The 13,207-nt window shown below is 41.2% G+C and overlaps 1 protein-coding gene across 2 annotated transcripts in view; it reads left to right on the forward strand.

The window, feature by feature from the left end:
• Positions 1–2,069: 2,069 nt before the first annotated feature.
• Positions 2,070–13,207, forward strand: part of AGMO (alkylglycerol monooxygenase) — a 121,928-nt gene continuing 110,790 nt past the window's right edge. Inside the window, exons 1-3 of one of the 2 annotated variants that reach the window (XM_035130283.3) lie at positions 2,070–2,674; positions 6,033–6,160; positions 12,906–13,057. In XM_035130283.3, coding sequence (XP_034986174.2) covers positions 2,189–2,674; positions 6,033–6,160; positions 12,906–13,057 — 766 coding nt within the window. In that variant the 5' untranslated portion in view covers positions 2,070–2,188. The remainder of the gene's footprint in view (positions 2,675–6,032; positions 6,161–12,905; positions 13,058–13,207) is intronic. The other variant, XM_035130284.3, reaches the window with a different exon arrangement.

Raw genomic sequence — 13,207 nt, forward strand, 5'->3', positions numbered from 1 at the left:
AGGAATAAATATTCCAGCAAAGCAGGAAGATCGGTCAATTCATTTTATTGTTACTATTAAACATTTTGTAACTGATATGGAAAAATCAATGGAAATTTGCAGATATTTTTGCTTGCCTTTTGTAATCTGAGAGGAATTTCCTTTAACTCCAACTGTAAATGTCCCTTATACATACCCTCTCTGTTACTTATCTTTGTCTCAAAGCTTTGTGCAGCATTATATTTTCAAGAAGCAAAGTTCTTTCCTGCCATGTTGACAAACCTAATCTGGACTCAGATTAACAGCTGAGACAGCAAATGTAGTGATGAAACCATAACAGGGTACTTATTCTTTAGCACAAGGTCTACTTACAGGAAGCACATCAAAGAAATGTACCTGCTTCTGGATTCAATTCCTATTGCTGTGCTTCCCAGCAAGACAGCAAGCAAGAGGAGCAAGATGCCAGATCAAAGTGCTAAAAAAAATAAGGAACAGGTTGTAAGACAGTAAAAAATGATTGCATCAGAATATTAAACACTACTTTCTTAGGTCACTTCTACACAATTGGGACTCAATTGCACAGCATCACCATCAGATTCCACAATTAAAGTAGATTTGGTGCTTTTGCACAATAAACCCATTTTTTAAAAAAATAAATAAATTAAAAAAACACTTTTTGAAGCAAATAAATTAAAAAACACTTTTTGAAGCAAATAAATTAAAAAAACACTTTTTGAAGCAAAGAAATTGATGGGGAAATGCACTAGAAATTGTGCACTGAAATTGCTTGATGCAGTATCTTATAATTTCTCCCACAAATCAGAACGAATGGTCAATAAACAGGGACATTATATAACCCTCCCTGCAAACTTTGTGCAAACAAATCGGAATGCTAAATAAACAGCAGTCTGGAAGTGACCTTAGAATACACTGTCTTTGTAATGTAACAAATTAAAGCTTTTTGTAGTTGTTATTGTTGCAGCTACAGTGCCTCTCAAAAACAAAACAAAACTGGCAATGCTACAGTGTCACCCTATTTCGCTACAGGATGCAGGCGTCTGTGGCAGACTTTAGGCTTCAAAATTTCAGCTGTGCCCTGTGCGACACCAAAATTTGGCACCCCCACCCCCACTTGCTTTCCATTGCTAGTCATTGTTGCAGCAACCGGCCCAGCGCAGGCGAATGTAATGGAGATCAAGGTGTATTGGGATGTGCGGACCTACACCTGAGCACCCGCAATTAGTATGTGAAGAGTTAATTAACCTGAAGGTATAGGGCAGTTATTATTATCATTATTTATAGAATTTGCATACTAACGATGTCCTAAGTGTGAGTTCGTGTACAAATTGAATAAATAAGAAGAAAGTCCTGTCTTAAATCCTCGTCAATCGACAAGTGTGGATGAAGTCAGGTGAATTCCTTTGTTAGGTGATGCCTGGTGGGGGATTAACCATTAGCGCTTCAAACCCTCCAGATGTTTTGGGACTACAACTCCCATCATCCCTGACCACTGGTCCTGTTAGCTAGGGATGATGGGAGTTGTAGTCCCAAAACAGCTGGAGGGCCAAGTTTGCCTATGCCTGCACTAGCGCACCAAAAGAACTGCCTATTAGAATGCAAATAAATAAAGGAGGTGGAATCAGGAGAGATAGGCCCAGGAAATGATTGTATTTTTTTTTAATGTAGTATACACACTAACAATTGGGAAACACTTGCCTGCCAGCACTCCAACTGCAGAACAGCCTTTACCAACGGTGTTGTGGACTTTGAAGAAGCACGAACTCAGGAGGAAAGAAAGAAACGAGCTAAGAGGAAGGCACGTTTGGCAAACCATCACCGTGATCAACTCCCGCCCGGAAACCTATGTCCCCAATGTGGAAGGACATGTGGATCCAGAATTGGCCTCAACAGTCATTGTTAAAACCGTGTTTATGGAAGACAATCTTACTCAGCTACGAGTGATTCCCAAAGAAGTATGTATGTGCCTGGAAGGCCAGCGTGGGTGGCAGAACAAAAAGTGATGCTGCTGCTGCGCGCCCCTCCAAAGAAGACTGAAAAGTTGTTCAGGTGTGTCAGAGAAGCCGTCCCTCGCCTCCCTTGTGCCTAGTTTCCCGGGAGGAACCTGGGCAATCCCGCTGCAACCTCGCAGCAAGAAAGCGAGGGTGGCGGTAAACTTTCGTTAACGAGATACGGATCCGCCCCTAAACTAATGGGTCACTCGCTGCTGGCCTGGTTCGAGAAGCCGCAGAGCTCGCTTAACTCGCGCAGTTCATCGATCTACTTCCCACAGGTTGTTTGCCTAAACCGGTGGCGTAGGGAGCGCGCTGGCTGCGGCCTTGAAACTATCCCCAAAGGCCAGCGAGGAAAGACGCTCTCTCTCCTCCCCACCCACAATAAGTTGAACTTTCCCCTGAAGGAAAGAAGGGAGCGCCGGGCTAATATCCTCTCTGCTCTTCGCCGTGGGCTCGCGCCTCTCCTCAGGAGAGAGAGAGAGGGGGGAAAAGGCGGTCGACGTCGTTGTCAGCAGCAGCTGCACAAACAAGGCGAGCGCAGCCAAGCTATGGCGGCTTCTTCGCCCGCCGCCCCTCAGCGGGCGCTCCCCGCCTCCCAGCAGCTCCGCGGCCTCTTCTACGCCCTCACGCCCAACGAGAGCTCCTTCCGCGCCGTCGAGGAGGTGCCCGATTACGTGGACAAGGTGAGCCAAGCGCAGCCCGGAGGAGAAGGCGGCGGCCTCGGCCTCACTTGGCTTTTTTACCTGAGGGGGATTAACTGCTGCCCATCTCTTCCCCTCCCCCCACTACGCTCGAACCCCAAGGCAGCAACGGCGGTGGCCTGCTGTGTTTTGGGCTGTGGAACACACGTCCTGGAAACTGCTCTTGGGCTTCCTCCTCAGGGTTGAGGAGGAAAAAAGGCTTTTTTGGGGGGGAGTGCTGGCGGAACTGTTCTGTTTCGTGTGGGGCAGCCCTGGGGCCCTAGGAGCCAGGGGACCTATGTGTCTTTGCCCCCCCCAATAAAATATTTGAGCCCCCCACCCCAATTAATGGACATCGCCAGCACCATTTTCCTAGAAAAAGAGGGTCCAGATTTCTCCCTTGTTCCCTTAGAATGGCAATGGCGCCTTCCAGAAAAAAATGGTGCAGGGGGGGAGCCCTGGGCATTGCTGTTCACATGGTGTCTTATCTATTTTTCAGGGTGGGGATTACGTGCCCCCCCCCAGTATTTTATTCAAGTTGGCACCGGTGCCTATGGTACACACTTTGCATGTAAAAAGGCCCCAGGTTCAGTCCTCGGCATCTCCAGGTAGGGACTGGGAGAGACTCCCATGTCCGAAACCTTTGAACAGGGCAGACAATACTGATATACCGTAGGCAGCATGGGTGTAGCCAGGATTTTTGTTGAGGAAGACAGTCGGGTCACCCCCTAAAGTTGACGACGTTTTGTGGGGAAATCACAGGTAAAAAAATACCACCACCACCCCGTAATGTTTGGTTGGTTGGGGGGAAAACCTCAGTTATTTGAGTACTTTGAATGCTTTTCAATGGCTTCGCCCATGCTAGGCAACCCACTCTTCTGACTGGGCCTAAGGCAGCTTCCTGTGTTCCAGGCCCTGACTGTGGCCTGAAATGAATTGGAGCTTAACGTTGCAGAGAGCTGGTTGGCACCAGGTTTCAATAAGAATGATCTAGGAAATTCTGAGGAAGCCCAAATAAAATGGGGAAACAAACATGGACTGGCATTTTAATACCAAGTGTTGAGTGAATGCTGGGGAGAAAGTATTATTACTGTTTACCTCGCCTTCACCCCAAAGTCCCAGGATACAACATTAAAACACAACATTAAAAATACTTTAAAACAGGCACGTCCAACAGGTAGATCGTGATCTATTGGTAGATCATAGGGTGTTCCTGGTAGATCTCTGGCCACTCAGTGATCTACCCCCCCCCCCAAAAAAAGCTCTACAACTTGGGCTTTCCAAAAAAGCTCAGCAACTTTTGCTTCCTAGCAAAAAAAGTGGGCCATCAGATTAAGTTCCACTACCGGACTGGGGATTCAGGACCCTCAACTGTTTTATATAATCAACTTTTGATTATGTTCTGTGTATATCACAATGCTCATTTAGTTCCATTCATTCATATATTCAGTTCCATTCATTCATTTGCTCCCTAAAAAAAGCTCAACCACCTTGGCTTCCCCCAAAAAGCTCAACAACTTTGATCCATCCAACAACAATGGGTAGATCACTACCAGTTTTTTTACACTGTGAGTAGATCACAGTCTATTGGGAGTTGGATGTCCCTGCTTTAAAACAACTTACAAGCACAGAAATAAGGTAGGTCCTAAAATATTTATATCTCAAGTGTCAAAAGCCTGGGTAAAGTTAATCTTTACTTGGAGTAGACCCACTGAAATTAATGGGCATAAGTCATGACCATTAATTTCAGTGGGTCTGCTCTGAATAAAAGTTACAGTAGTTTAGGACTAGCCCACCGATAAGATTGGACTATTGGTTTGCAATTACATCCCCAGGTGGGAAGCAATGCTAATTGCTGTATATTCATATACAGTTGCACTTTTATGTACTGTTGTTGCCCTGAAATAGAAGCACTTTTCAGATTGAAACGGGCTATAGATAAGGTCCCATAGTAGTAGAACACATGATTTACATTAATGTCTCTAGATCCTGACATGGTTACTTAAAGTAGTAGTAGCTAACATTCTCTTGGCCCAAGAGATGTATGAGGAATGGAGGATATCTTTTTGAAGCGCTGCATGGGCAACACATGTGTGTGTACACATATGCACACTGCACTGCACACTGCACACACACAGGCAGGCACAGAGCAGAAAGGGTGGTCACATGCAGATGTTTTCTCTTTCATGCAACATGCAACATGCAGGCAGACTTCATCCACCTTACCACATCCCCCTGCAGGTTGATCTGATGAGTAGGAGAAGGTAGTGATCTTCCCATCCACCCCTGCTCACCAGATAGCTTGCTCTCTCATCTCACTATATCATTTATCTACACCAGTCCTAGTTCAGGAATGACATTCTGCAATGGGGATTCAGTTTCCCCATGAAAGGAGAAAAAAATGTTAAAGGGTAAGGGCTTGGGAAAGTTCCCTGTCTGAGATCTTGGGAAGCTGCTGCCAGTCATACGCCACCCAACAGTGGGTGAGCTGGATCAATGGCCTATTTGTAAATTCAAACCTGCTTTTCCAGGGTTCTTAGTCACTAGAAAACGTGAAATATATGAATAGTAGGATCTATACGCACATTGAGTTGAGAGTGTGGCCGTTGGGAGTGATAGCATCATGTATGATCCTCTCCTCTCCTAGAATGAGATTTGGATATGGGAACCTAAATTCTACATCTGCTATGAACTTTTGTGGAAAATTAGATCCCTGAGTCTACTCAGCCTCAGCAGTATAGCTTGCAGTGTGGAATAACTGAAGTACCTATGAACCACCAGCTCTAAATACAGTTGATTCAGAAACAATACACCGATAAAGTCTTTTGCTTCAGAGGAGTTTTTAACAGTGTAAAATATTGAAAGTTGACATGTTTTTAAAATACCATTTGCTTCATAAATGTCATGTTCAAGTTAGGATTGGTTTCACACATTCAGACACTCCACTTGATCTCCTGTCTCTAGATGACTCAGCTATATGTGTGAATTGTCTGTACTGAAAATACATTGTTACTGAGTTTTTGATGTAATACAAAATTTAAAAAAATCAACCAACAACAATATTCCTGCAAAACTACATGGCACAGAGGTAGCTTATATATGATCCTTTATGATGCTAACTTGAGCGTAAATTAGACCGAGTTGAATGGGATGTGTTCCTAAACAAAAGAGAACAGAATTGTGTTGTCATCATCACTTGTAAGAATGTGTAATGCTTATCCAAGCATGTCATTTTTACAATATGCAGATGCGATGATAGCAAAAATAATGTGTTTTCAAGTTTAAATCTTTACTAGAAAATAAGCACTCTGTTGTCTTTTATTATTGACTATCTTGTTTTTGTGTTTCTTTTTCATTTTAGGCAACTCCATGGTTCATTACCCTGATTCTTCTAGAGTTTATTGTTAAGTGGGCTCAGAAGGGATCATCAGCTCGGGTCAATGACAGCATAGCGTGTCTCTCTGCAGGGGTCCTGTCTCGACTTCCAGAGTGAGTCCTCTCAGTTGCGTTGTTTGGCTGATTCATGTTTAGGGGGAAATAATCCCCTATAGCAAATACTACCTTCACTAACACAAAAAAGCTAGTAGCTTGGGTTGGATGTGAAAGTACAGTGTGAAATTGTAGGCATTTAGCTTCTCCTGCTGCTGCCACTGCACTGCAAGGAAACAATCCAAAGCTAGGCTTGTGGTTTATTCTTCTCCACTTGTCGTACGCTAAAAACAGACCTTGACTACTGCTCATGTTTTGTTTGGACAGAAACAAACTATGAGCCTGTGTTTGGATGTAGTGTTAAGCCAGACCATAGTTTGCTTCTTGGCAGCGCAGCAGCGCCAGGAGTGTGGAAGGAGCGAAGCACCTACTGCTTAAGCAGTGAGCACATTAAACCAAAGTTTATTTTATTATGGGTTAATGTAACATACAGACTAGGCCATTGAGGCATGCAACTGTTAATACAATATGCAGTTTTGCAGGAACTGGTTTGCCACATCTGCATCTGAAAGTATTTGTAAACGACTAAATAGGCTAGACTAAATCAGGGGTTGATAACCTTTTTGGACCATTGGGCACATTTTGAATTTTGAGAAAGTGCTGTGATTGCCAGTCACAACATGGCTATCATGGAGGACATGGCATGACACAAAATGCCTGCCATGGGGGATCCATCGTTGTTGCTGGAAGCTCCTGTGGTTGCAATGGTGAGGGCTGCTTTTTATCAACTTTGGCTACAATGAACTGGCTGCATTGGTATCCTTGAGACTATATTACTGCAATAGTCTATGCGGGGCTTCCCTGAATATTTGAAGCTGCAGTTAGTGCAGAATGTAGCAGCTGGGTTGCTGAGTGATGTGTCTGGCCATGGCCATGTAACACCATTGTTAAAAGAACTGTACCAGTGTCCAGATTTGCAGCTGACCCTAGTTTAAGGTTTAAGGTTTTTACTTGTTTAAGATATTAACTTAAAAGACCCTAAATAACTAGGGCCCGGGTTATCTGAGCAAACACCTTCTTCCAACACATATCTGTCTAGTCACTAAGTTCATCTACAGAGGCCTCCTGTTGGGCCACAGCCTGCAGACATCCATCCGGCATTAATGAGGAAAAGGGATTTCTTTGTGATGGTATTGACTTCTGGAATGGTCTTGCTCTAGAAATAAATCATGCACCAACAGTAATGCAGTTCTGGCATGTGCTGAAAGCTTTCCGAAGGAATCCATTCCACTGTCGAACAGTCTTATTGTCAGAAAGTCCTGGTGGTTAGTCAGAATCTCCTTTCTTGTAACTGGAATCCATTGGTTTGGTTCCTAGTCTCCGGAGCAGGAGGAAACAAGCTTGTTGCCCCTTCCATGTGTGACAACTCTTTAGACATTTGAAGATGACTATAATTTCTCTTCTCAGTCTCCCCTTTTCCAGGTTAACATACCCAGCTCCCTCAACCATCCCTCCTAAGGCTTGATTTCCAGACCCTTGATCATCTTGGTTGCCTTCCTCTGCACACGTTCCATATGCTGCTTTCCTTGCATGCTTTGTTCAAATTAGGTACTACTACTTTAGTTCATAGTTGACCTTACATCTGAACCAGCAAATTGATTTGTGCTTGCTATGCACAAGTCATGGTTTGATACAGGGAGCCTATGGCCCTGCAGTTGTTTTTGGACTCCAGCTTCCTTCAGCCCCAGCCAGCTTGGCCAATGGTTAGGGATAACGGGAGTTGTAGTCCAGCAACATCTGGAGGACCAGAAGTTCCCCATCCCTGTATTAAACAGTTGACCAAACATTATCCCTTGTTCTAGATGAGTTATGAATACCAGAGGGGGAAAGCTAACAGGATTAAAAATTAAAACATTCCTTTGTCATTTTTTATCCTAAAAAGCAAGCAAACAAAAAATAGCAAGTTCCTTCCATTAGAGCTTCAGGCAGCCTCCTCCCCCCCCCCGCCCCCGGCAACAAATACATAGTAAGGAAGTTTGACAGAAACTGTTAAAATAATATTTCAGCAGAGTTCACTGTATCTGGGGAAATAGTAGTGTAAATCATTAACAGCTGAGGGTTAGATTAACGCACTATTGATGATATCCTCTCCTAGGGACTAATTTTCATCTTCTCGGCTAACAGGAGAAAGTTTCCCACTTCCTCGGAAAGCATGTGATTAGTATTAAAATGGTGACTTGCAATACATCAAAACTGTGGTTGGAACAGATCTTCAGACATATAATCAGAATACCTTTTTAGTTGCTGTGAAGAAACTTGAAGCCATGGATTTAAAATTTAAGTACTGTATGTAAGGCAACTTTTAAATTCTCTTAAAAGGGGGAAGAATATTGCGGCTGCAATCCTAAAAACTTATAGTAAGTAAGGTCTATTGGACACAGTGGGAATTGCTTCCAAGTAAGAATTGAACAAAAACAAAGAAGCATAGTAAATTGCTTAAGGATAATATAAGAGACATTTAAAATTCATGTAAATGTAAAACTTTAAAGTTTGTTAAAATCACTTTAGAAATGGAAACTTGGGATTGAAACCTTCAAGCTCAGTTCTTGTGAATAAGTCTCACTGAACTCGATGAAGCTGTTCCCTTCTGTAAGTAGAGGGTTGCCAATCATATCAAATTCTTGCTTGTAGATAGTTCTGAAAACCTAGACACTAAAAAAATTACAAATAAAACTTGCATTAAGTCTTGAAAAGTTTTCAGTGAACCAAGCAAAACAATAATCATTTCTCCTGAAATAACTACTGGTATATATATGCTAGATATGAATATCACCTACAGTTCATGCATTATTTCTTATATTGGTTAATTTCCCCCCCATGAAATTAAGAAGTACAATTAAATGTTCACAATAACTCCTAAACTCAAGTCTCATTTATTTGAAAGGAATGAACTTCCATGGAAAAATAAAGGATTGCAGCCTGCAATGAAGTGTCAGAAAATACTTTTCAGTTGGTTTGCCAATATACTTTTGTATATAGCCTGTACACTTAATATTGGTTTTTTTAGCCATGCCTGCAATGAAGATTTCCATTTCTAAAACCAGAACAAGATATAGTTAATGCTGTCAATTTAATATAACTCTCCACACTGTATTGACTACAGAAAGAGGGGAGATTCCTATTGGAATTTTTATTATGTGTGATTCTACATCTTCCTTTGTTGATAACCTTTAAAATTATGCAGCTGTTCCATATTCATTTTTTAAATAGCTGAAATTCATTTAACCTATAAGGGCTGCAATTCTTTATACACTTACTTTGGAGTATATCCCATTGAAAAAATTGGTACATACTTTTGTGCTGGTTGGAGCTTTTTTATTTTTAAGGGAAACAGCACAGATTTAAAATAACAATAAGGAAGCATTTACTAGGGTCTGCTAATAGTCTTCAAAACTGCAATTTTTGTGAATTGCTCTTAGCCTAAGGTTACTTTATAGCCAGTTTTGCATATTGAGGGTAGAAGTGGATCATATTTGTCTTCCTGAGCGAAGTCAGGGAATAGAACTCCCGCTCCTTCCTTCCCCTTTCCGCCACCTTGCGGAAAGTTTGGCTTTGTATTGGAGTGTGAAAAGGGAGAAAAAGCCCTGACTCTAGCATGTCAAGCATATTTCAACTCGATTTGTGTCAACTCTAATAAGTTGGTTGACAGAGTAATAAATTGGTTGTCAGCTCAAGAGCTGGCAACTTTCCAAAAAATAAAGAGGGGATTTTAGATTGCAGGCAAGCTCTTTTCCTTTTTCAACCTGAGGTTTCCAAAGGCTGCTGCTTCTCCCTCCTTTTTCGTAGAGAAAACATTAGGAAATCTTGTTATTTTACATTTTCTAGTCGTTTTCCCATGGAGAAATGTAAATTACAATTTTAAAGTAAGTCTGCAGACTTAATTATGGTGTGTGCTGGTGACTTCTAAGCAATTTCAATTGGTGTGGCCAGCTTGTATCTTTGTAAACCACATTGAGGGTTTTGTTTTGTTTTTACAATCAAGAGGTATATACATTTTATTAAATATTATATTTCCCTTGTGCTGAGGAATGCTGTCTGTTGTTATTAGACGAGAACAGTGTGTGTGTGTGTGTGTGAGAGAGAGAGAGAGAGAGTGCAAGAGCGAGATTTCGCTTCATAATCGGAACCAGCAGAACATACGTAAACATGGTAAGCATAATTTGTTAAAGGGCGGCTGTCTTTTTAATTCTGTGTTATGCCGTGCTCTCCATGGCAGCCGTTTTGTGCCCCACAGCAGACACAAGATTCACAATGTGCACACTTAATCGAAAAAGGTTGGCGCCCCCTTGTTATAAGTGGATTTCCTATCTCATATTTTATCTGTGTAATAAGGTATCTTCTGGATTTTAGTCTTTGAAGATCCAACGTTTCCTAGTAGCTCCCTTTCCTTTATTCCACAAAACTAGATAGCAATTTATGGATTTTTCAGACATTATTTATCTAAGCGTTTGCAGAATCACATATAAGGCTACATTACTCCGAAACAGGTAGAAATTAAAGCCAAGTTGGAATGTTAGTGAATTTCCTCCTATTTTGCAATGAAAATTTGTCAGAGCTTCTGATTTTAACCATCTTTCTTGGAGCAAGTGCCATTTACGTAAAAGAGTTTAGTTCCAGATAAATAATCAACTTAATTAGCCTCCATTTTTTTTCTTGAAACCCTTATCGAAGGGGGGAGTGGAAGGTTTTTTGTTTCTGGAAAAAAGAGAGTAGGCATTAAATAACTGCTAGGTTGTTGGCTTTCATAAAATATCCAAAAAGACATAAGTAACTGCTGATGCTTTTTGTGATACAATCAATTATTTTTACAATTCTAGCTATTATGTTTCATTTTTTTGTAATCCAATGATGAATGAAAAATATGCAGAATTTACTTGCGTGACTTTTAAAAATAAAACAAAATCATTTCTTTGCAGTTAGTCTGAATTTTACACTCTGGCTACAACCCATGGAAAAAAGGACTCAAGGGCAAAATGAAAGTTCATAAAAATGGAGGAAAAGTATCTGTTCATATTTCTGGATATGCTGCAAAAGCATTACATTTCTTTTATTAACAAGGCCAAAGTGAGAAAACAGTATCCAGTGGCCACAATCCAACACAGAGTCAGGCACTCTTAAGCCCTTTTGATTCAGTGGTGCTTAAGTCCATGTAACTATTCACTGGATAGTGGCCAATAAATGTTAACATTGTGTTGCTGGATCCCCTCCCCCCCCCTTTTCATTTCCTGGGCAGTGAAATGATGTTGAAAATACTTTTTTTTTGTTCCCTTTAGACTAGCATTGGTTCTCTTCTCGCCAGTTGTCTGTATGATTAAGAATTTAAGCTAAGACTTGCGAATGCCTCATGCTATAAATTGTAAAAATATGGTTGGTCATATAAAATCATCTTTAACAATATCTGAAGAACAGGACTTTTATGAAAATTAAACATCTTCCAGGTGTTTTGCCTTAGAAAATGGCAGGTTCACCTACCATTGAAAGTTGCATGGAAATTCTCGGTCCATCAACTGCCAAAGTGAAGTTAAACAGATATCTTGAGTGGAAAATCAGGACAGCTGTTGGAGGGCTATGAGTGAGACACAGGTGGACTATGACAGCCAGAGGTGAAAGAGGGTCCTCTCATTCTCTTTCTGAATTCTTTTTGGCTTTTGGAATTGTAACCAGGAAACATTGCCAATGCATTTCCCAAACAATAGTTTAGTGTTAACACACTTTGATCATAGTGATTCTTTGTAGCTAGATGAATCAGGTGATTTGGGGTCAGTTTAAGACCCCAGAACCACAAGAGCAGCCATCTAATACTGCAGACTGCATTTATTTGTTTTGCTTGTCATTTTTTTACTCTTTAATATTGCCTCTGCTCATTGGGTCACTGCTTCTGTAGATTCAGTTTGATAGGGCCCTGTTGATTTGATTTTGAATAATTTATCTTCACTTTTTTTGCATTCCTCATGAATTTGTGTTTATTGCTTCAGCAAGTGTTCTTTCACTGCTTTTCTACAATATTTATATATTTACTGAATTTATATCCTGCCTTTCCTCCTGAAGGAGCCCAGGGTGGAAAACAGATGCACAAGTCAAAAACAAAAACACTCTTAGTCAGTTAAAACAGTCTAAAACAATTATAGTTTAAAAAGTACTCCATCAAATGATCTCAGGGAGGAACAGTATTCTTCAGCCACCAAATATTGGAATGTTTTCAAATTCCTCCTGCACATGAGTAATGATGCAGACCTACAACTCACTAGAGAGGGCATTCCACAAATGGGGAACCATCACTGAAAAAGTGGTGCAACTGAGTAATGCAGGTGGCAGCACTGCCAAAAAGGCCTCACTTGTTGATTGTGGGGTTTGAAATGGTTGAGAGGAATCTTTTAGGTTCTTGGGTCCCAAGCCATTTAGAGCTTTATCTGTCTCATTTGTCACTGCCTCCACATACTTGTCCAACACAGCCTTTTCTGATTCTGATGGAATGGAAAGATAGAGCTGTGTATCATAGGCATACTGATAACACCACCCTCCAAGTCCCCATATGACTGTGTCCAATAGTTTCATATGATGTTAAATAACACAGAAGACTGAATGCACCCTGAATGCATGGAGTCAAGCAACAATCTCCTAGTACTTGGGAGTAAGCCATATTCAACTTGCTTTAGAGTAACTTTCTTCTGAATAAATGTGCATAGAATTGGGCTGCATGTTGAACTCAGAAATTTTCTTCTGAACTATGCCTTCCAAATTTCAGAGCTTTGTCTAGAACCATTGAACTGGCAATGTACATCTATGTGTGGGACAACTATAGACTTCTGGAACTGCCATGGGACTCACCGTGGACATGGTATTTGACATTCCTAGGAGTAGATTTTGGTTACTACTGGTTCCACCGTATGGCTCATGGTAAGACTTGTTTTGTTTTTATTTCTTGTATATTTTTATTTGGTATCTCAAGGGATGCTGATGAAAGCATGCTCAGTTGATGCTGCCAGGAATGTATTAATCTTCTCTTTAACAAGTGCTCCACTGTGAATGCCATTTTGGCCCTGGGGA

The sequence above is a fragment of the Zootoca vivipara genome, chromosome 11 (genome assembly GCF_965207765.1).
Source record: "Zootoca vivipara chromosome 11, rZooViv2.hap1.1, whole genome shotgun sequence".
Taxonomy (NCBI): Eukaryota; Metazoa; Chordata; class Lepidosauria; order Squamata; family Lacertidae; genus Zootoca; species Zootoca vivipara.